This window comes from Diospyros lotus, chromosome 13 (genome assembly GCF_014633365.1).
Source record: "Diospyros lotus cultivar Yz01 chromosome 13, ASM1463336v1, whole genome shotgun sequence".
NCBI classification, from domain to species: Eukaryota; Viridiplantae; Streptophyta; class Magnoliopsida; order Ericales; family Ebenaceae; genus Diospyros; species Diospyros lotus.
Genome location: NC_068350.1, coordinates 22,276,393 through 22,301,508, shown reverse-complemented (window position 1 = coordinate 22,301,508; position 25,116 = coordinate 22,276,393). Strand labels below are relative to the sequence as shown.

Genomic DNA, 25,116 nt, shown 5'->3' with positions numbered 1-25,116 from the left:
AATAAAAATAGAATTAAGAAAATAAATAAATTCTTTTTTAAATATTTACATATTTTAAGTAACTCAATAGGATAGATTAACCAATTTCACATTTCTTTAAATCTCAAAAATTCAAAACCTAAAGATAAAAATATTAAATTTCGAATTAAACTTCCTACTTTGATATCATTACTTGAATAAAGTTTTACACTAAAAATAATATTTGATCATCAACGATTTAAAAAAGAGATTTTTATTTCTTTCAAACTTGAATAATCTATGTCAAATTTTAAATGCCAATTTCTTATACATTAAAACTTACACTGTTGGTATTTTTCTATTAAAAATTTTCAAAAATTAAGTATTAAAACTTACATAATATTTCAAAAACTTACACGGTTGATATTAGAATATTTAAAAATTAAGTATTAAATGCTTTGTAAATTAAATTTTTAAAAAATTAAAAATATTAAAGATTCAACGTTTAAAGATAAAAATATTAAATTTCGAATTAAGCTTCCTATTTTGATATCATTACTTGAATAAAGTTTTACACTAAAAACAACATTTGATCATCAATGATTTTAAAAAAAAAAATTATTTCTTTTGAAATTGAATTATGCATGCCAAATTCTAAAGTTAAATTCTTATACATTATAAATTAAATTTAAAAAAAATAAAAATTGAAATAAATTGAAAAAGAGTCCTGACCTCGTATATTAATTTTTTAAAAAAATTAAATTTTAAAACATTTTGAATTGAAATGATTACAGCCATGCTAGCCACTGTCGGTTGCAATGGTTGCGACCATCAATGAGGGAACCCCAGTTTGGGGTCGGGGAATCTTGGGTCCTGATCGGGGTTTCTGACCGTGAGTGGTCGGGAACCCTCGTGTTCCTGAACCTTGGATTCTCCGACTGCGTGAGACGCAACCCATGCGTGTTTTGATTCAACCCCCTGCTCTGTTCTCCAATGCTGGTCACTTTCTTCCTTTATTGCAGGCAACTTTGGCCCCAGGCTCGCTTCTTCAAAACTTCTCGGCCACATATCGGCCATCTCAAACACAAAACCAAAGTGGAGGCGAGATTGATCAAATAAGCATTAGCCGTCGGCCATGGCGGATCTATAATCGATGGTCAGCCACAAACCAGCGACACCCATGAGGAGACTGCCACCAACAACCAAGAGGAAGACGCATATATATAGGTATGCATATGTGTGTATATATGCCTGTGTATATGTATGTATGCGTATGTGTGTGTATATATACTTGTGTGTATATGCGTATGTGACGTTGGGGTTGGGCCGAAACGGCGAAAGGGGGCGGCAACGACAATAGGGCTAGGCCAAGAAGAGGTGCAACGAACGATAAAGGGAGAGACAGCAATGGCATGGGTGGGTGAGAGAGAGAAAGAGAGAGGGAGATAAAGACCGTGAGTGAGGGAATGGTGGGTCTGTGAGAGAAAGAAAAAGGGAGAGAGAGAGACACTGACTCATGGGGTGGGTTGTTAGAGAGAGAAAAATGTCTTTGATATTGGGCAGAAAGTGAAATTAATTCCAACCATTCACTAACACTCAAAATTCATCTCAACCATGCAAAAAATATCTCTATCACATTTATCTTATTATATAGATAATATAATATGGGGGGGGGGGGGGGGGGGGATTTGGTGGGAGAGTGCTGATTTGGATTCCCATAATTTTTTTAATATTTTTTGTATTTTAAATTTTCATTATTGAAAATTATACTTATCTTTTAATTTGGGTAGGTATTAATTTAAAAATAAAAAGAAGATAAATTGCAATTATACACTGCTCAATTGTATTCACCGCGTGCAACGCAATTGCATGCACTTCCAAACACGCTTTCATATATTCTTATTTATTTTATATTTTTGTATTAAAATATTAATTTAATGGCTAGAGAATCTAAGTAATACTTTATAATTATTAATTTATGTCTTACTTATTAATTTTTGCATTAAGATATTTTTGTATTAAGCAATCTTTTTTAGTGCTTCTTTTATAATTTATTAATAAATTTAAATTATATTATTTATTTAAAATTTAACATTTTATCATATAATTAAAAAATAATTAAATTAAAAATTAATCAATCTAAGTCTTAAGATGATTAAATAATGAAGAGACTTTTAAATCAATTAAAAAACGTTAATTTTATGTGTTAAAAATATATAATTAATTTTTATCACCTGTCCATGAAGCTATACTACCCAAATATGATTTATAGTGATTTGGCTCAACCGGCCTACGCCATTATCTTAACTTTTCACTAAAATTTTTCAAATTTACTAAAATTTCCTGCTTAAACACAAATAACACTCTTAACAACCAACCAAATAAATACAATCTCCTATTTATATAAAATAGGCCATCTAGCAATACTGCTAGACAATATACAATACTTGATACAAAGTGATAAATCTTCTAGTTACAAAATCTCTTAAATATACAACTTAAATATACAAATAAAGGCTAAAACAAGATAATACAGTTGATATATATAACCTCTTGAGAGAAAAGTATAAATAAAATGAGCACTTGAAAAAGAAAGATACGAGTTTGATGCTTGTACTATTTCATTAATATTCTGTAGTGCTTTCTTGGACAGTATTTATAACTTTTTTCCATATTTAAAATAAATGAACCCTTGGTTAAGCTATTAAGAGCATTTAATGTCTACAAAAACTAGTTATTTTAATTTTTCTAGCCATATTATCGACCACCGCTTGCTCTCTTATATATATATCGACCATTGTGAGTGGGTGGGCATGTATATATGTATTAGCCTGTGTGTGGGGCTTGCTCTCTCTTTATGTATATATATATATATGTCTATGTATGTATTGTGGGTGGGTGGGTATGTGTGTGATGTATAGAGAGAGAGTTGTGGGTGGGTGTGTATATATGTATTAGCTTGTGTGCGAGGCTTGCTCTCTGTATATATAGATATGTATTGTGGGTGGATGGGTATGTGTGATGTATAGAGAGAGAGAATCGGCCATTGTGGGTGGATGGGTGCGTGTATATATGTATTAGCTTGTGGGTGGGCGAAAAATATTTTAATCACAGCCATCAAATGTATCAGAAATGATCTTAGCCATTGAAATGTTTCTTTTTAGACATTTTCAAAAATCATCTAGTTTTATTATATAACTAGCGTATACCCATGCCTAAAGATATGGTGTAAATAATTTATACGTATTATGTTATAATAATTTTACTTATATTAAACACTCTATAAAGCTCAAATAAAAAAGAAAACACATAAGATTTATAATGTTTACTAATATTACAAATCAAAATATAAGAGAAAGTAAAACAAAATTTGTAAACACTTGAACAAAAAATAGAAATTAAAATTATTGTATACTTATTGACGTTTTATAATAAAAAATACTAAATTTATATAATAAAATACATCATTCTATAATTTGAATAAATTAAATATTAAACAATACATACCAACCGTCGCCATGGCTGCGACCATCAACCGGGGGTAACCCTAGTTCAAGGTTGGAGAACCTTGGGTTCCCTACTGCTCACAGTCGGGAACTCTTGTGTTCTCGAATATTGGATTCTTTGAGCTTTTGGAACTCACCATCACCTAGCAACCAAGCCAAACCTGCAAGCTACGACTCTTGAGATCTCAATTTTAAATAATGTGCTCATTATTAATCATTTGAGTGGGTCTTAATATGTATATAGTAAATTTGAAGGCTTCAGACTTGCGTAGTTATGTTGCTTTGGCTTTCAAGATTAAAAAGGAAACTCCTTTCAAAACACAAATATAATTAATTTAACCTACGTTACGAAATTAAAAAGTAATTAATTATTCTTTACGTAAACAGGGGATACGTAACATTTTGAATAATTTATGGACAATTTTTACTTATAATCTAGAATGGGATCTATCTAAAGGTCCATTTACTTAATTTCTTGAATCTTAATTTGCTTAATCTTCTATGCATAAACAATTTAAAATATATATCATTCATTAGGTTTCTTTTACTTAAAACCCCATTGATAACGATGAATTTAAATCTTCTATGAGATAAGTTTACATATTATTCATTAGGTTTCTTTAACATATTATTTTTGATATAGGTTTCTTCACTTCCAAACTTCATTCATTATAGCAATGTGAAGAAAGAGCAGAAAATTCCAAGGGGAGTCATTTTCTTATGGTTTTGAGAAGCACTCTTCACTTCAGTCCTCCTATAATCCTATTACCTTTCTCTTTATTCTTAGTTTTCTTTCTTAATCTATTAGACATTAGCATGTATTGTATTAGTTAAAGAGAGTGAATTGTAGGAGATTTTTTTTTAAGTACATCACCCTCATTTTAACTCTTTTTTTTAATAAATTATATTTCTTATTTTACACCATATATTATGTCTCTCTTTTACCGTTTTCTTCTTCTTCTTTTTTTAAAATATGGATATTCACTCAAAATCAAGTCTTTTTTTTTTTTTTTTAAATATGGATATTCACTCAAAATCAAGTGAATGTAATGTACCCATAAAGGTAGAGATTGTAATTTGCATCGAATAAGTTTGCTTTTAGCTTCCAACTTTTTCGATCATTCCAAGAGAAGCATTAGTGCACAACCCTAGATCTTAATTAAAATTGGATTTGCAACTTTCAATTTCGTAATAAACTACATAATAGACAATTTCAACTGAGAACCCACAAACAATCAAGCAAAGAATCAACAGAAAACCCGCATAGAAGCTGGAGCAAGAGTAAAATCAAGCAACCCCACTTCAAATATTAGTCAAAGAGACGCAAATATCACAATGTTGTACATCAAATCTGTTTTTTCTTGGTTGTATTCTAGAAAACTAATGAAGTTTCGATTTGTAGGAGAAACCAATCTTCACAACAACTTCAACAAATGAGAATTTTTTAGATGATTTGTAGGAGACACGGTAGTGAATGATATGCCAGTTGGATTCACTGACAACCCAAATGAGAATTTTTTAGATGATAGTGATGGCGATGATTTCTCAAGCAGTCCAAACTTTGAAGTCCGAGAAAATCGAAGTGAACCGTGGAATGTTCGTCTCAACTCGCCAAGTAGCCAACACATTCTTCCACCAGATAGTTGCGAAGAAATGGAAAAGACCCAGAACCCAACAAAAATAAGAAGGCATATCAGCCAACAAAAAGGTAGAAAAATCAGCACCAAAATGGTATGAGCAACAAAAGAGGGGAAAACACGCATCAGATCTATAGAGAGAGAGGGTTAGGGAGAACACTTGTGCCTGTGTGTATCTATAATATACACACAGATACACATAGAGTTAGTATATAAACACACACACATCTATGAAAGAGAGAGAAAGAGAGCGGGGGAAAGAGAGAGAGGCGTGGGTGGGTGCGTCTGTGAGAGAAATAAAGAGAAAGGAAGATAGAGAGGTAGGGAGGGAGTGGGTGGGTGGGTGGGTGGGAGGGAGAGAGAGAAAGACAGAGGGAGCTATGAACTGTGGGCAAGAAAAAATTTAATCCCAGCCATCAAATGTATCAAAAATGATCCTAGCTATTAAAATCTCTCCTTTGAAACATTTTTAAAAACTTTTCTATTTTATTATATAAATATAATATTGGGAGAAAGATTTGGATGGAGGGAATGCAGATTTTGATTCCCACTATTTGGATGGAGGGAATGCAGATTTTCAAAAACTTTTCTGTTTTATGTCTTACTTATTAATTTCTGTCTTAAGATATTTTTGTATTAAGTAATATTTTTTTAGTACTTCTTTTATAATTTATTAATAAATTTAAATTATATTATTTATTTAAAATTTAATATTTTATCATATAATTAAAAAATAATTAAATTAAAAAAATAATTAAATAATTAAAAGACTTTTAAATTAATTAAAAAAATTAAATAAAAATATTATAAACATGGAATAATAAATCGAATTAATTTTATGTGTTAAAAATATCTTTAACTTTCCACTAAGGCCTATTGAATTGACCACATTTTTTATAAAAAATAATTATTTTCCATCTAAATTCTAACTTTTGTAGTGTTTGATTGCTTAATTTTTTAAGTAAATTAAATTCTCACTTGAGGGTCACCTAACACTCTTTTCTCACTTTTGTTGGAAAATGAAATCTTGGGAAGGGGGAGAGAAATTATTTTCTAGACAGGAGGGAAACCTTCGATTTGCAACAAGAAAGGGGAACGACAGCGGCTAGAGCTATAAAGGGAAATTATGGCTAAGAATGAGTTATGTATTGATTATTAATTTGTGTATTTATTAATTATCTATATATATATAATTATTTTTATGAAAAATTATAACAATCAAATACCAAAAGTTGAAAAATTATAACAATTTTTAGATAAAAAATTAAGCCAATCAAACACTTTTAATTGATATTTTCTTTAGAATTTAATTCTAGGTAATTCATTTAGAATTTAATTCTAAGTAATTCATTTCTCTGTAACTCATTTTATTTCCACTCAAATTTCACCCTTACAATCAAATGGACCTAAGAATTTTCAAATTTACTAAAATTTCCCACTTGAACACAAATAACCCTCTAACAACCAATTAAATAAATACAATCTCTTACTTATATAAAATAACCCCTTTAGCAATTTTGCTAGACAATATACAATATACAATATACAATACTGATAAATCTCTCAATTACAAAATCTCTTAAATATATAAATAAAGGCTAAAACAAAATAATTTGATATATATATAATCTTTTGAGAGAAAAATATAAATAAAATGAACATTTGAAAAAGAAGATATGACTATGATGCTTGCACTATTTCATTAATATTCTCATATTCTCTCGTGCTTTCTTGGACTTGGACTGTATTTATAACTTTTTCCCATATTTGAAACAAATGAACCCTTGATGAAGCTATTAAGAACATTTAATGCCTGCAAAAATTAGTTGTTTTAATTTATCAGAAAAAAATTGTCAACAAATGATAAAATTGGCTGACTATTTGGAAGTTCTAAATTCTCATTGTACTTGGTAGTGAATCCTGCTGTCACTAGGGGGTGTGATTTTAGCATCTCATTCTTTGTTTAGTTTAGGATCTCTTGGGGATTTATGCCCCTTCAGTCAACAGCTTATTTGGACAAGTCGACAGTTTTGTCTTAATCTTTTAAAATAATTATATGATTTTTGAAAAATAATTTTTTTAAAAAGGAAAAAGAAACAGTGACTAACTTTATAAAAATAATTACTTATGTCTTTTCAGTGCCTTATCTCAATGATTGGGTGGGATGTAGATTTTTTAGTGCCGTCATGACAACCACACCACAACAAAACCCATAACATCCAGTGGATATGCCAAGCTATGGTAAACCTGTGGTACTAAGAAATGAGTTAATTATGGGCAGTTACTAGAGATGCCAAGAAAATCTGCTTTGAGTAGATGCCTAGCTGATTATGCTATTATGATTGGCTATAAGAAGATTCCGAGTGGATATTTACCCAATTGAGATGCCAAAGAGAGCAGATAGTGGTTGGCTTTGGATAGTTAGAGAATATAAAATCTTGCATAAATGGAGGCACCCTTTGGTCGAGGCATTCCCTGGGAGGATGGGACTAAAGGCATCCCGGATCTAGCTCCAACAATTAGTTGCTATCATGGAAAATTGTGTGGAGGCTTGGGACTTGGCTACTGCTAGGTGAGGATTTTTTTCCCCCATTTTATTAGGAGATACAAAATGTTCTCACATGGAGATTTGGAGAGGAGATGCGAGGTGAGATCTGATACATGCACCTGCATGGTGCAATGCCTAAATCTAATATTGGCAAAGAAGGTTTTAGTCACATGTGATTTGTGGGAATTATAGCGGGAAAACAAGGAGTTTGAGCAGTTGATGAACATGAATTGCATGATCTAATTGTCCACACATATACTACATGCTAAATTAGGCAGGATCTCATTTTTCTTCAAATCTAATGTACGTATGGTATTTTCCACTTATTCTGGAGTTGCACATGACATCATGCAGTGTTGGTATGGATACCTTTTTCATAATATTGCTGTTTAGTAATATGAGTGTGAGCCTTGATAGCAAAGAGAAATAAGCTCTTTTGTGAGTGGAAGGTCAAAAAACCACCACTTTGAAAGCAAGTGTATGGTTGCATACAAAGACCACCGTCCCAAAAGCCCAAGCTCTCACAGAGCAAAGAACCTCATGTACTAGGGGGATACCCTTTACTAAATAGTAAATGTTTTTCACTATCCTACACATTATTGATTTCCTTTTTGTTTATTCCTATTATTGAATTATTAACCATCATTTCATCTAAAAACTTAACTTGTTAGATAAAAGGTTAATTTTAGGACCTCTTAACCTACTATAGTTGATTGAAACTAAATTGCATGTTTATATAATTAGTTTATCTAAAAACACTTCAATTTTTAATAAAATATTGATAAAAAAGAACAAACCTTGCTAAGAATGGAGGCCATTGTATGAGGTCCAAGTCATGAGGAAATTTGGCTGCTTCTTTCTCTTTGTTTGATGGAATCTGGAAGAGAGAATTAGATAAATAAACTTAAGTAAATGTTTTCCACACTTCCTGGAGTTATTAGACAAAAGATCCAACAAGAGCAACAATAAAAAAAAAAAATTCTGGGTAACACAATCGCAGCCAAGTTTCGAGATAAAATGGTATGTAGTCCTTTCTTTTTAGCTGGTTTCCTCTTTTCCTCTGAAATAATACAAGCATTAAAAGCCCCAGGTAGAGACTGATATCTGGACCTCAAATGAAATAGGCTGTTAAGTTGAGGAAAATGATTTTCACGTTTCTATCTCCAATTTTTTACAAAATCTCAAGTTTTCATTTTTCAAAGAAAAGTTGAAAAACACGTTCAAATGTTAAGAGATACAAAAAAACATATTTCTAATACAGAAAATTAAAACAGATATTCAAAAAAGGGAGAGAAGTTCTAATTTCCTTTCTGTAATTTATGTTAATCAAGGAGGTGGAGATGATTTGTGAAAATTTTTGGAAAACCATATTTTCAAAATCTCCAAATTAGTAAGGAAAACTTAAAACAACTCATTTGGGAGTTTTCCAAGTTCAGTTTAATTTTGGAATATCGCATTTTCCAAATCCACATTTTCTATTTGGAAAATTTTTTGTATTTGAACAAGTTTTCCGATTTCCCCTTTTCATAGAGTAATTTTCTGAAAAATTGGGACTGTTTTCCACAACTAAACAGGCCCAAAAGGCTTCAAGATTCCCAGAAAACAATTTCAGTATCCTAAAAGCTAAAAGAATACCAGACAAAAAAAAGAAAAAAAAGAAAGAAGACAAAAGAAGGGATTGAGAGTTTGCCAAATCTACCTTTCTGATGACCCACAATTTGTTGATGTGGTCTGCTATTATACTGATTGCTCAAGAAAGATATGCTGATCGACGTGCTGGGAACTGTTTTGTGCAGGCAAAGGTTTCCCTGAAGTTTCAGAAGACTGGCAGCAAACACCTACTGCCCCGAGTTCATGCCTAATATCACCAATATTAGCAGCATATCTTGTGTCAGGAGATGGGGCATGAACAGGATCTGAAGAAGATGAGTACAACCCTATGACTGAGTGGTTAGATGCCAGAGTTGCAAATTGTGGTTGAGAATGCGGGTTAGATCCTTGCAACTGTGTAACAGCAGTTGGAACTACTGGCTCCTTCTCCTGTAATTCTTTCCTAGTAATGCTGCTTGAATTGGTATCCTGGGAGTGCCTAGGGTTTGAAACAGTTTGCATAACTTCAGATCCAGATGAGTTTGGATTGTCAGAAATCCCGGTTGAACTGCAGACAAGGACCAGAGAGAAGTCTTATTAAATAATCATATGCACGTGCACCAGTGACTGCCAAAAGAAATATAATTTATAGCAAGGGAGACAATAACATTATTTCAGACGAAGAGCTTTAATATCTTCATTTCTCTTCTTTGGGGTGGTAGGCACAAGAAGCAGAAATACCAGAGTAAAATTTAAGAAATGAAACTATGGGCTAATGGAAGAATATCGAGTTTTATAGTTTCTTTCATAAAGAATCATAACAAGCCCAAAGAGCAGTGTTCTCCTCTGACAAAGCAGCAGTATACACATAACTAAGCAGGAAAGGTAAGGAAACTGAGAAGAACGAAAGATGGCTAAGTCAATAGTTCTCTTATATTTTAACTAGAATCCACAGAAAGACCCTTTAGTTAAAATCAAGGCAACAAAAAGGATAAGGACCACTGGGCCCGCAACTTTGCTTAGAATAAATAAACAAATACTAAACCAGGCTGGTTAGATGCCACTGTGATGTCAACATAACAATTCAGCATTACTGTACAAATAAAATATGTGTTGAGAAGCTTTTAGATGAGATAAGTTAACCCTCTCTCTATCAGGTTAAGCTTTTATATGAGATGATGGTTAACAATTCAACAATATGCAAGACTTACTAGGTGGCAAATGTAATAGAAGAGAGGGAAAAAGATACGAACTCAGGCTAAAAGTATACTATAACCATAAAAAGGGCAAGTTTATAGAAGGAAAATTTCCAGAAATATGCTAACAAGCAAGGACGATGGCAGGTATCCTCAAATGAAATAGAAGAGAAATCAAGTAAAGATCATAAAGCCATACCCCTTTACAGAAACATGAGAGATCAGTTGCTCAGTGGACAATGTTGAACACGGCAGCAAAGGAGGCCTCATCTCCCTAGAGATACTATGGTTTACTCGGTTGTCTCTTACAATACGAAGTTCCCTGTTGCCCCCTGCAACCAGTAAGAAACAATTCGTTAGTACCAAACTAACAGAAGACCTCATGATAGGAATATAATAATGAAAAACCAGCATTGACTAGGGAAGAAATGTGAAATTTGTAGCATAAGAAGTACAGAAGTCATAGTTTCAAGTTATTCAAAAGCTAACGGAAATTTAAAAGAGCATGCTACCACTTTGCAACAATTTCCACACCTAGTTTGCTTCATCCCACATGTACTGGGAACTGGTCCTTTGATTAAGCATATACAGCATAGAAAATCTTCGATGCTTTCAAATAGTAAAAGAAATTACAGGTAAAAGGCTTTTGGAGAGGTTCTCATCCAACAATTTAAACCACCAAGCTTAAAACTGAAAGAACTTCAAAAACATTGAGCAACAGAAGGATAATCATTAACCAGGTAATCTTACAAAGAAGCTAAATTTGCGAATAAATCAAATGGAAATCAGTAATGTTGCACATTACCAGTTGTACCATTCCGAGTATAGCCTACTCTTTGAGCTGCACGACTAGATGTGCTAAATTTCTTCCCTGGAGCTGCCTGCTCACTGGATTTCCGAGACTCCATCACACTTTTGTACCCTGTATTCTGAGGCAATACCTGAACATGCTTTTCAAACAAAACTTAAATAAGGAAAAAGCTACCTCTACCATAGATCTTTATTGGATATCTCCAACAGAATTGTAGACTTAAAATTCAATTCTGAAAATGAAAGCCCAGGTCCCCATTATAGATTAAATATAAGAGCGCCCCAAGAGGGCATACATCCATGGTACACAGAACAAATAAAAATCCCAGTATGAATTGAGGAATAAAGCCAAGCTCAACTCAATACAGCAATGGTACACAGGGGACAAATAAAAATCCCAGCATGAATCCTTAGCCATAATAAAGCTTTCATTTCACAAGAAAAAGATTACACCACATTTCAACAGTCAAATGAAGATGATTTTATCAGTAGTTGACCATCACAAATGCATCAGTAAACAGAAGTTATTGACTAGTCTCAAACATCATTTATAACTTGGAAATATATGACTTCCTCAAGTTTCATTTTGCTAGGATGTTGAGATCTAAGATGAAGGATAAGCCAATAGGGTATAAGGAAGTAAACAATAAGCCAGTGAAAGATAAAGACTAAAAAGACAAAATCATGCCAAATTTATTCCAGGTAATGGTGTGCATATCATATGGAAAGATTAGAAATCACCTTGACTTCACATAGATGAGCAAATTATACAGTATAGCATTCTGAAATTTCAATTACTAATGACTGCTAGTCAGAATTCATCATTCATTTAGATCACAGTGGTCATGTAAACCAGAATTATTAATAGTGTAATATCTTCCTTAAGTTTTTTAGGCTGCAACAACACGTTGCCATGATTAACACCACTATTACATTTGCACACATGATGATATCATTGACTATTAAAACAAATTCAAACTAGTAATAACTTGGTACAAATTGTAAGAGGCAAGCCATTGACATTTTTGGGCAATAACTGAGGAGAAGGATATAAAAATGACACAATATACCTCTTTCTTCTTCTCTCTTTTTCTCCTCACCTCATGAAATGGATCTAGATAAGTACAAACAGGAAAGCAAGTATAAGAAAGATGTGAACATAAAGAAGACACAAATTGTAGTAAATGAAAGACTGATAATATAATTATGCAGAAGAGAAGCCATGTGAGACTGGAATCCATGGAGAGAGAACAATCCAAGTGAAGAAATAACTTCAAAAGAAGAAAAGCAAGACAACAAAATGACTAATAAGAAGCACCCATTGATAATAAAGGTTATACCACTTTGAGAGGGAAGTCTCAAGTTTATTTTATGAATGATTTTCACCACAAAAATAAATAACTGACCATGAACTGCCATGTCTATTTAGCTTTATGGACGGCACAATAAAAATCATTTTCTTTATGCTTAATTCTTTTCTAAGGCACGAAAAGGTCATGTTACTTGAAGAAAAATAAATTAGTAAATTGGAGTCAAAAAGGAATAATTAAATTTGACTAGATGACTTGTTTAATTTAAATTAAATAGTTAGCAATGCACATTAATTTAGCAAATTTCATGTTATAACATGAAATTGAGTTAGTGTTGTAACTAGTTTAAATTTAAATAAAAGCTAGTCAAAACCTAGGCAACCCAAAGGTCACTTGATTAGTAAGTAGTCTTCTTACTAGGATGGCAGCCTCCAAAAGGGAGAAGATCTGGGACCAGTTGTAAGGTCGCATAACGAGGACGTCATGTGCTCAATAGGGAGAGAATGTAATACCCTAAGAGCTCAAAGAAAGGTAGGAAACACCACCACCTGAATGCCTTTTGGGCTGAGTTCATATTATATACCATACACCGGCATGCACGTTCACATTCATAGCGATAGCAGTGCCTTCGCTTAGAAGCCGAAGGGACAAATACCCATCATAAACCTCACTTGATAATCATAAATACAATGCCATGCATGATCATATGCAACTCACACCATCATGTATATGCAAGGGTCTTTACATAGTGGTTATGGAAATATTTATTCTGATAGTTCCAGGCAAAAGCCCATACGTTCCACGTTATGCAAATTACGTCATTTGACCCATATTTGTACGTTTCCGAAGACATTTATGGCATAAGGCTTTAGCCCAATATTAGTAAGACAACACGTTGATACTTGACAGGATTCTAACATACAATTGCGGACCCCTCACATGGGTAAATATTTGTATCACCTCACCTTCAAGATGAGGGACACCGCCCATTGTTACTCACATTATTGACTGGTCTGGCATATTTGATAATATTAAATATTATATGGAGGCTGGTCAATTGACCGCCACAATCACATTGAGTCTGCCTAACCCACATCAATTTGACATCATTACAAAAGAAGTAGGAGCGAATTTGCATTATTAATGCGTAGTACCGAATCATGGTAAAGGAGAGAAGAAATTATGAAAAACAACGGAGACTTAGGTAGGGACTAGAAAAGGGTTAGGAAGCAATTTAGAAGATTAAGGACTAGAAACTTGCAATTTAAAACATAAACTTGAGAAAAGCGGAACTAAACTTGCCTTAATTATTTTCCTTAATTTTTGCAGTGTATCGAGGTTGCTTTTGTCACAGCTCAAACTCACATGGCCAAAATTTCTCTTAATTTCTCCAAAATTATCCCCAAATTCCCCAAAAGCTTCCCCCCAAATCTCCACATTTCACTCAAAATCACAGCCTATTTATAGGCCTGGGAAGGGACAACGTAGGGGTTGCGTGGGTGCCTAAAAAAACATTTTCTAGTAGCAAAGAAGGCTGGATGCGTGGCTGGGGGAAGGCAGCCGTGCGACAGGGCCACGCAATGTACTAGCTAAAGGTTGGGAGTACTGGACCAGGGATACTAGACGAGAGAGAGCTGGGACTACTTGTAAGGTCGCATCACGAAGACGTTATGTGTTCAAGGAGGGAGAATGTAATACCCTAAGAGCCCAAAGAAGGGTAGTATATATCGAGGATGAGTAAGGAAGAAAACAACACCAGCTAGACACCTTTTGGGCTAAATATAGGCAAAAAAAACTCCCGGGTTAAGCGTGTTTGAGTTGGGGAAGCTTTTGATGGGTGATCCCTTGGAAAGTTTGCGTAGGACAATCAGGGTAAGTTATTCTGGTCCTTCTTATTGCTCGATGTAGGATGTTACAGGTAGTATTAGAGTCGACCCTTGGTGAAGGCGATCCGAAGAGGGCGGGGAGTAGCGCCCGGGGTTCAAGGGCCTACATAAGATGCGGCTCCTAACAGGCATCTAGGATGACAACCTCCAAAGAGGAGAAGATCTGGGACCAGTTGTAAGGTCGCATAACGAGGACGTCATGTGCTCAATGGGGGGGGAATATAATACCCTAAGAGCCCAGAGAATGTTAGTATATATCGAGGATGAGCAAAGAAGGAAACAACACCGGCTGGATGTCTTTTGGGCTGAATGTAGGGAAAGAACTCCCAGGTTAAGCGTGCTTGAGCTGGGGAAGTTCGCGTAGGCCCATCAGGGTAAGTTGTTCTGATCCTTCCTATCGCTCGATGCGGGATGTTATAGGAGGTATCAGAGCAACCAGGGCCACGTGTTGGGACCGTGAGTGACCCCCTAAGAAGTTCGCGTATGCCCATCAGGGTAAGTTGTTCTGGTCTTTCTTATCGCTCGATGTGGAATATTACAGGTGGTATCAGAGCCGACCCTTGGTGAAGGCGGTTCGATGAGGGTAGGGAGTGGCGCCGGGGCTCAAGGGCCTGCACAAGGTGCGGCTCTTAGCACGCTTCTAGGATGACAACCTCCAAATGAGAGAAGACCAATTGTAAGGTCGCATAACGAGGACGTCATGTGCTTAATGAGGGGAGAATGTAATACCCTAAGAGCCCAGAGAAGAGTAGTATACATCAAGGATGAGTAAAAAATGAAACAATACCATCTGGATGTCTTTTGAGCTGAATGTAGGAAAAGAACACCCGGGTTAAGCGTGCTTGAGCTGGAGAAGTTCAAGGATGGGTGACCCCCTGGGAAGTTCTCGTAAACCCATCAGGGTAAGTTGTTTCGGTCCTTCCTATCGCTCGATGCGGGATGTTACAGGTGGTATCAGAGCAACCCGGGCCGTGTGTTGAGACCGTGTACTAGCCAAAGGCTGGGGTACTAGATCAGGGACTGTGTACTAGCTAAAGGCTAGGGATACTGGATCGGGGACACTAGACAGGGGAACGATGGGACCAGTTGTAAGGTCGCATGAAACATTCAGTCAAATATGAATGCACTTAGATATAGAAATACCTTACGCAAACAATCATTTTCATCATAATGCAAAAATCATCTAAAATGATTAGAGCATAACTTCATTGCATTCCAAAACATCAATCACGTAAGAAGAACAAGCTAATTCAAGAATTTTATCAATCATACACTCATAGCAAAATTCATTGTCAAAACATTAGGACATAGCACTGAATGAGCAAATTTATTTAAGACACTAGAATCTAACTTAGCATCTATTTTCACATCTATTTTCATAGGTACAAACGTACCTCACGATAAGGTCATATCCAAAACAATTCATAAAGATGATTTCATCTTCAAGACTTCAATAATAAGCAAACAGAAATAATCAATATTTACATACGTAATCAAGGCAAACAATCAAGGTTAAAAATCATATGAACAGACATTTAAATTTAAAGAGAGATGAAATTATAATATATTACCTAAGAAGATACATCATTTTCTCCTAAAGCTGAATTATTTAAAGTCCCATGGACTGCATATAAAGTCCCCAATCATTTGAATCCTTGAATTTTTTAACCTATTTTTCTATCAAAGACTTATTCTTAACTACCAAAACCTATCTAAGATAAAGTACCCAAAAATTTTGAGATTGAAAATTTTCATTCTTTTAAATAAGAGCTGCATTTTCATATTCTAGATTTTTTGTTTGATCCTTAAGAGAAGATTTTTCCTTTTTTAACATTCTGATTTTCTTTGCAGCCCTTTCTAGATCAGATATACGTTTTTCACAAATATTTAAAAGATTAATCATATCATCATCATCGCTATCATTTGAATCTGAATTAAAACTAGATAAGAAAGTCATTTACCTCAGAATCTTGCTCTACCATAAAACGGTAATTGTCCATTTGAACTTCACTTGAGGAGGAGCCTTCATCACTCCACTTGACTGTTGCTTTCTTTTTCTTCATATTCTTTCTTTTTGACTTGGCACGTATGTTCCTATTAACATTCCTAGAAGATTTTCTATTACATGTTCTAAAAGATTTGTTAGTATCATTTGATTTTAAAGCTTTTACTTCATTTGACAATATTTCAAGTTGAGATTTAAGAAAATTATTATCCACGCGAAGTTTTTCAAATTGAGAAAATAAATCATTAAAAACAGTTAACAAATTTCTATTTGAATTTTTTTTTTTCTAATTCATTAATCCTATTAATAGTATCAGTTATATGATAAGAAGGTGAAATGGTTACCTCTTCTTCTTCTATATGCTTCTCTTGACTGGTGGATGGAACTCGAGATTCTTGAAGGTAATCTTCTTTGATATCCTTGTTTTCACTATCAAAAACCTCACACAAAAGATTAGAGCTAGAATATTTATTTAAAGGAGAATGCACATTCAAATCCGTGGATAATTTTGAAACGAATTGTTTTTCATAGAATTTTAAAAAGCATTTGAATAAGAAGAGATGAGACCAAAATCCCCCCTTGAGAGCCATGGATCACTTTTATCTGCTAAGCTAGAAAAGTGATCCATGGCTCAGTTTTATGCAAGATGATTTATTCAATTCTCCCTCCAAAGCACTTAGGTATAAAATTTGTTTTCTCACAAGTGGTACCTACTCTGACACCACTTGTGAGAAAACATAGACACCCAAGAGGAAGGCGAATTGGGTTTTCAAAAATTTTTCTTAATTTTATAAATATTTTGAATAAAACAGTTTTGTCTTTATTAAATTATGAACACTTAATATTTTAATTATGACCTTGACTGAAAATTATATGTAGAAAGTATAAAATAAATTTTATGCAAGATGATTTATTGTCTTTAAAGTTTTAGAAAGCTGATGATTTCAGAATTAAAACTGAAAACAAATTTGCTAAAAAGAATGATACTTGCTGAAAGTAAAATGTAAAGTTGCTGCAGCAATCCCTTCTACCCAAATTGGCAGTTTAGGCACTCACTGTCAAAAGGTCACATCATCTTTCAGGGGCGTTGGGTGATAGGAGATGACAAGGAGTTGAAGGAGAAGATTTTGAAGTCCCTGCACTGCTCGCCCCTAGGAGGCCACTCGGGGATCCGGTTACAAGATCAGGCAATTGCTTTTTTAGCCGAGGTAGTAGCTAACTAATTCGGTTATGCTGTAATGACCATTCTACCCTCACGAGATGGTTGTAACCACTAGAGGAATGGCCTATAAAGGCTTAGACGCTTGAGGACAAGAATTAATTCAAGGAAAATAATATTGAATTCTTTTCCTCCAATTTCCTCTCTCAATTCTCCCTCCAAATTCTCTCTCTCTCTATCCCTCCCTTTCTCTCTTCCTCAATTCTCTTATATGTTTCGGAAATTCAAGTCTCAATCCGAAGACTTGTCAATGATCAACATGGCCAAACCAGACAGCTAGAATTAACCCTGCATATTAGATACTTGATATAATTTGGTCAGCATGCTCTGCCTCATAGAGAGTTGGTTTACTACTACCAGGCCCCAACAGTAGGCATGTGAGTCAAACTGATATTTGTAACATCAATGCCAACAACCACAAAGTTACAAATGGAATCAAGTGTCCAAGATTTATTACAAAAATTAAATTGTAATGGCAAATTTACTACTAGAAAACCACCTTGCACTCAACAAAGAGAAATGGTTAACAAAAATATATAAAAATAGAGTAAAGATAGGGATCCAGGTAAGTGAAATGCAACTTGCAGAAAACAAGTGGACATGACACATTTCTAGTCACATCCATGTCCAGAAGACTGCTGAACACAAAAAGAACCACCACAAATAAAAATGCACCTTTCCATGTAACTGAACAATAGAAATGCAACTTGCAGAAAACAAGTGCAAATGACACCCTTCTAAACCCATCCACTTCCAGAAGAGTACAGAACAAAGAAAGATGGAACCCCAAATAAAAATGCACCTTCCCATTTTGACCACTTACTGCAAGCCAAAAAAATAAAAAACAACCATAGAACAAAAGAAAAGATGTTAAATGTTCATAGAATAGGAAAGACAACCTAAACATACAAAGTGGAGTAGAATTAGTAAAAGAGAGGAAGATGCAAACTAAGTTCAAACAGGAATTCATGGCAAGAAAAATGAACAACAATGTGTTGGAAACCAATATTAAATTAACTCCCTTATTTGTCCCATCCACTTCCAGAACACCATTATACAACCAGTACAAGAAACCTTCTTCTTTTGTCTTATTACCATATGCAAAAGGACAATCTTAGAACAAAACAAAAAAATAGTACTTCAACAAACATAATGCAAGTCCTGCTCTCATCTCTATACATGCCATAGAATTCACACAAGAACAAGAAGTGTAGGACGGGGAGTTGACAATGGCTGTGAATAGCTCACATGAACCCTGGAAGGTACAAGAACTCAACTCTCTTAACATACTCTTAATTGAATTTAGGGACCTTTTCTTTGAGCCAACTGCTTTGCCACCCAAAAGATCACTTGACCACACCATTAACTTAACCCAAATGCTGAGCCTGTTAACTAAGGTCTTACTGCTACCCACCTAGACAGAAGACTGAAATAGAAAAACTCATCAAGGATATGTTACAAAGATCCATCATACAACCAAGCCATAGCCCATTTGCATCTCCTGTATTACTTGTCAAAAAGAAGGATAGTTCATGGCGGTTTTGTATCGATTACCGCCAACTCAACGCCATGACCATCAAGGACAAGTTTCCCATACCTATTGTGGAAGATTTGCTTGATGAATTAAAAAATGCTTCTGTTTTCACCAAACTCGACTTAAGATCCGGCTATCATCAAATTAGAATGAGGCCGGAAGACATCCCTAAAACAGCTTTCAAAACCCACCAAGGGCATTATGAATTCATAATAATGCCATTTGGCCTCACCAATGCTCCCGCAACCTTCCAAGCCTTAATGAACCAGATTTTTGAACCTTATTTACGCAAATTCATATTAGTTTTCTTTGATGACATTTTGATCTACAACCCCCACTTTTACCCAGCACTTAACCCACCTTAAAACTACCCTTGAGGTCCTTAGATTCAATAAATTGTATGTTAAAGAGTTGAAGTGTGCCTTTGCACAAAAGCAGGTGGAATATCTTGGGCATATTACATCAAAAACAGGTGTGAGTACTGACCCTAGCAAGGTGGCAGCAATGGTTGCTTGGCCCAGGCCTCAAAATGTAAAGGGACTGAGGGGATTTTTGGGTTTAACCGGCTACTACCGACGGTTTGTAAAGGATTACGGTGTAATCAGCCGGCCGCTCACCAATCTGTTGAAAAAGGATGGATTTCAATGGGATTCCAAGGTGGAAGAAGCTTTCAGAGAGCTTAAGCAAGCTATGAGTCAGGTACCTACTTTAGGCCTGCCAGATTTCAGCAAGACGTTTGTTCTAGAAACAGATGTAAGCGCTAAGGGAATTGGGACAGTGCTGGTTCAGGAAGGAAGGTTGATAGCATTCCTAAGCCAAGCTCTAGCTCCTAGGCATCTTGGGTTAAGCTTATCTACGAGAAGGAGCTACTGGCAGTATTATTGGCAGTGGAGAAATGGCGACATTACCTGGAGAGAGGGAGATTTGTGATTAAAACAGACCATAAAAGTTTGAAATTTTTGCTACAACAAAAGCTGCACACCCAGCTGCAAAGGTAGGGGATGACAAAACTAATGGGATTGGATTATGTTATCCAATATAGGAAGGGGAAGGGGAAGGAAAACCTAGCAGCAGATGCGCTATCTAGGTGCTTTGAGGAAGGAAGTCTAGCTGCAATCACCACCCTCGTTCCTGATTGGTGCCAAGAGGTAGTTGACAGTTATGAAAAGGCTGGAAGAACCGAGGAACTTCTTCAAGAGCTTAAGTCCATCCTCAAGACCAGGTTACCCTTTGAGCAATGGAGTAATCAGGTACTAAGGGAAACTGGTGATAGGAGAGGATGAGGAGTTAAGGAAGAAAATAATAAAGGCATTACATGCCTCCCCCATAGGGGGACACTCGGAAATTGAAAACGTCTATCACAAGGTCAAACAATTATTCCAGTGGCTAGGAATGAAAAGGTATGTCAAGGATTTTGTACTAAGCTGTGATATTTGTAGGAGATGCAAATCCGAGAATATAGCCAAACTAGGGCTACTGCAGTCTTTGAATATACCTGAGGGACCATGGGAGAGTATCTCAATGGATTTTGTTGAAGGGCTCCCCAAATCTGAAGGAAAAGACTGCATCATGGTGATAGTAGACCGGTTCACCAAATATGGCCATTTCATCGGGTTAGTTCACCCCTACACTGCTGAAGAGGTAGCAAAGGTGTTCTTGGACCAGGTAATCAAGCTACTCGGCGCACCAAGGGCCATAGTATCTAATCGTAACAAGATCTTCACGAGTTTGCTGTGGAAGGAGCTGATGGGGCTGCTGGGAGTTAAGCTACATATATCAACTGCTTACCACCCTGAATTCGATGGCCAAACCGAAAGGGTGAATCAGTGTTTGGAGATGTATCTAAGGTGTTCTTGCTTTCTACAACCAATAACTTGGCACAAGTGGCTTCCCATGGCCCAATGGTGGTACAACTCTAGCCACCACAGCTCTATATAAAGGTCTCCTTTCGAAGCACTCTATGGCTATAAACCACCACCACTACTACCATCCTTGGGAGACACTTCTACAGTGGTAGCTTTGGATGTTTATCTCCAGCAAAGGCAGCAAGCTTTACAGGTGCTAAAAAGGGAATTAGCTACTTCTCAGAACCAAATGAAGCAATTTGCAGATAAGAGGAGTGAAAGAGAATTTCAGCTGGGAGAATGGGTGTATTTGAAGCTTAAACCAGGTCACCTAAGGGCATTACTGCAAAACCCCAGCTCCAAGTTGAATCCAAGATACTACGGCCCATTTCCCATCACTGCAAAGGTGGGAAATGTAGCATACCGATTGCAACTACCAAAAGGCTCCAACATCCACCCGGTATTCCATGTGGCACTCCTTAAAAAATCGGTAGGGACTCAACCAACTCCTCTTACCCTACCCGACCTTCCTAGTGCCAATGACAGTATTAAAGAACCGGTGGCTGTGCTAGATACGAGGGTGATACACAAGCATGGGGCCCTATTCCTCAAGTACTCATCAAGTGGTCTCATCTCCACTCGGATAGCAACACATAGGAATACCTTTCGGACATGTTTTGCCAATTTTCGAGAATAGCCAGGCTCCTCCACATTTCTTGAGGACAAGAAAATTTTGAAGAGGGGTAATTGTCATGATCCATGTAGCAAGGAGGGGGAGATAGAGTAATTAAATGTAATAGGAATGGAGGAATAGTTATTAGCGTATAGGCAGTAGAGTATGTTGTAAGGGGGATGTACATGTTTGTTGCTGCTTAGGCAGGTTGTACATTCCCTTAGCTGTAAGCAACGGTTAACCGCACATGGGTAAGGAATCCAGCTATATATTCAGCTAATCCTTGCCACGGATGGGTCTGAAATATTCTAACAGAATTCTGACATTCTCTCTCTCTCTCCGTATTCTCTCTTCCTCCCTAATTTCTCCCCCTACCTTCTTTCCTTCTCCTTCGAACAGTCCACTGGGCGAAGGAATTCTAAGTCAGATCCTCGGGAGCTGACAAGGTGTGTACTAGGTCGGATTTAGCACATGCTAGGAGTATTGCCAGTAGGTTCATGGCTAATCCGAAAAATGAGCATTGGGATGCTATTAAGTGGATTTTTAAATAACTTAAATGTGACAATAAACATGGCGCTAGTTTTAATAACAAGGTGAATGTTAACGTGTCCATATATTTATATTTAAATGTTATGCCATGATATTAGGCAGCTAATAGCAAATTATTTCTTAATAAAACAGATAACAAAGTGGAGTGCAAATAATGAACCAGTGTAAGATCCAGAATAGGGGGAAACTAGAACTCAAAAGTCATAGGACAACAAAACTAAAGGCAGCAAGATAGGAAAACTGCAACGTGCTACAAACCAGAATAAATAACTCCTTTGAGCGTTCTGTCCACTTCTGGAGCACTACTGCTGAACAAAGAGTAAAATAGACATACTAGAAGCCAGTTAGATTGGAAAAGACGGGCAAAGGATAAAAAATGTAGTAGACATAACACTGGAGAACAGAAATAAGCTGAAAACAAGAATAAATGACTCCCTTGTTATCCATTCCATCCACCTCCAGAACACCACTCAACAAAGAGAGATGCTATAAAACAAACCTACAACAAAACAAAACGAAGAAGCAATACTTCAACGAACTGAAATGTAGTAGATATAACACTGGAGAACAGAAATAAGCTGGTAACAAGGATAAGTGACTCCCCAGTTGACCAAAGAGAGACACACAAAACAGCACCTTCCATCCTATCCAACTATTGGCAGCCATAAACCAAGCCTCAAACAAATGAAAAGAAAAGACCAGTAAGCACAGAAAACAAATTGTGAATACATCAAATAGGAAAAGACAACCAAAAACGAATAAAAAGGAGAGAACAAGTAATAGACAGCGAGGAGCAGGATAACAAGTGGAGATGACACCTATCTTGTCTGTTCCATCCACTCAAAGAACACCACTAAACAAAGAGAGGTGTACAGCCACTAAAAATGCACCTTCCTTCTTGTTCAATTTCTGGAAGCAAAAACGTACAAAACTTGAACAAGAAAAGACACAAGCTGTTCACAAGATAGGAAAGATGGCTTAAATGCAATGTGTTAAAAACAAGCATAAATAACACCCACGCAGAACAAAGAGAGAGATACAACCAGTATAGAGACAAACACCTTCCTTCTTATCTTATTATTGTCTGCCACACTTCAACGAACATACTTGAAGTCCATATGATAGGAAAAGACAGCCAAAATGTATAAAATGGAGTAGGTATGATTAGAGAACTGTGATGAGACGAAAACCAACATATGTAACTCCCTTCTCATTTGATCCACTTCCATAACAACACAACAATGAGAGACATACATCATCTAAACAACACAATAATGAGAGACATACATCATCTACACAGACACAGTCTTTGTCTGATTATTGCCTTCTATAAAACGAACCTAGAACAAATTAGGAAAAGACACAAGTGGTACTTCAAAAAACAACCTAGCAGTTCACCATATGGGAGTAAGACAACCAAAATGTATAAAATGGAATAATATGAACAAGCAGGATCCAGGACAAGGAAAACAGAACAAAACAAAGAAGCAATACTTCAACGAACATTAGAGAACATAAATGAGCAGAAAACCAGCATATGTTGTCCATTCCATCCGCTTACAGAATGAGAAGTGAGTAGAAAACCAGCATTCATCAACAGAAATGAGGAGAACAACACTCAACAAATAGGGATACAGAAACCTACTAAAATGACTCCATCCTTTGTGTCCAACTATTGCCTGTTAAGCAAACCTCAAACAAATGGAAAGATGGAAGCACTACTTCAGATAACATCATCTGAATTTGTCAGGAAACACAAATAAAAAAGAGTGAAGATAATGTAACCAGGAGAAGATCCAAGCTAGAGTAGAAATAATAAAGGAGCAGAAGATCCAGTCTAAGTCAAACCGGAATTCAAGACTGTAGAATTGTGATGAGCTGAAAACCAGCATAAGTCACATCCTTGTAGTCTGTTCCATACACGTCCAGAACAACACTCAACAAAAGGGGCACGGTCGTCATAAAATTATTACCTTTTATAAAGCAAACATAAAAGAAATTAAAAAACAGAAGCAGTACCTCAGAAAACCACCTGGCAGTTCCAACATATAGGAATACTTGGGAAAAACATATAGAATGGAGTAGATCTAAGATTAAAGAAATGAACTCAAAACAAGCATAAGTGACTCCGTGTTGTCCATTCCATCTACTTCCATAACAACACTCAACACAGAGATATACAGTCGCCAAAGGGACACCATCCTCCTTGCCCAATTATTGATTGCTATAATGCAACATAGAACAAATGAAAAAACAGAAGCAGCAAGTAAGAAAACCACCTTGTAGTTAACAAAGAGAAATGGTTAACAAAAACATATAAAAATAGAGTAAAATCCCTATCTTTACAAGTGGACATGATACCTTTCCAGTCACATCCACGTCCAGAAGACTGTTTGATGAGAATCATGGAGAGCCAACTAACAATGATGTAATCAGATCAGTCAATCCAATCGACCGTGTTGGAATTGGATGAATACTAATTCCTTTTTGACTAGGATTCTTATTTAACAAGATATTTACTTATTTCCTATATGGTTTAGGATTGAATTAGCTTTATTATTCCAACTTATAGTTGGATTTGGATTAGCTTAGTTTTTATTAATCCAACTTGTAGTTGGATTGGGTTACTATTGTTATTCCTACTTCTATTTGGAGTGGACTAACTAAAACCCATTAGATTTAGGATTTAGTTTATAACTAGGATTTGGATTTTTATTAGTTTTTAAGTAGAATTAGGATTTAATTATTTTGGCCTATTTTAAGGCTTTACCATTGTGAAAAAGGGGAGAGAGGATTATGAATTGAATTTGAGATATTTCTCTTTTCTATATTGTTCTTCAATGAACATAGT

General features: G+C 35.6%; 1 protein-coding gene across 25 annotated transcripts in view; it reads right to left on the bottom strand.

Moving 5' to 3' along the window:
- Window positions 1-3,268: 3,268 nt before the first annotated feature.
- Window positions 3,269-25,116, bottom strand: part of LOC127788477 (uncharacterized) — a 184,083-nt gene continuing 162,235 nt past the window's right edge. For 13 of the 25 annotated variants that reach the window (XM_052316808.1, XM_052316812.1, XM_052316798.1 and 10 more), the window contains 4 exons: window positions 10,635-10,767; window positions 9,349-9,807; window positions 8,447-8,526; window positions 3,269-3,625 (listed from right to left, as the gene is read on the bottom strand). In XM_052316808.1, coding sequence (XP_052172768.1) covers window positions 9,387-9,807; window positions 10,635-10,767 — 554 coding nt within the window. In that variant the 3' untranslated portion in view covers window positions 3,269-3,625; window positions 8,447-8,526; window positions 9,349-9,386. Of the gene's footprint in view, window positions 3,626-8,446; window positions 8,527-9,348; window positions 9,808-10,634; window positions 10,768-11,240; window positions 11,386-12,315; window positions 12,360-25,116 lie in introns of all 25 variants that reach the window. The other 12 variants (XM_052316791.1, XM_052316792.1, XM_052316793.1 and 9 more) reach the window with 4 other exon arrangements.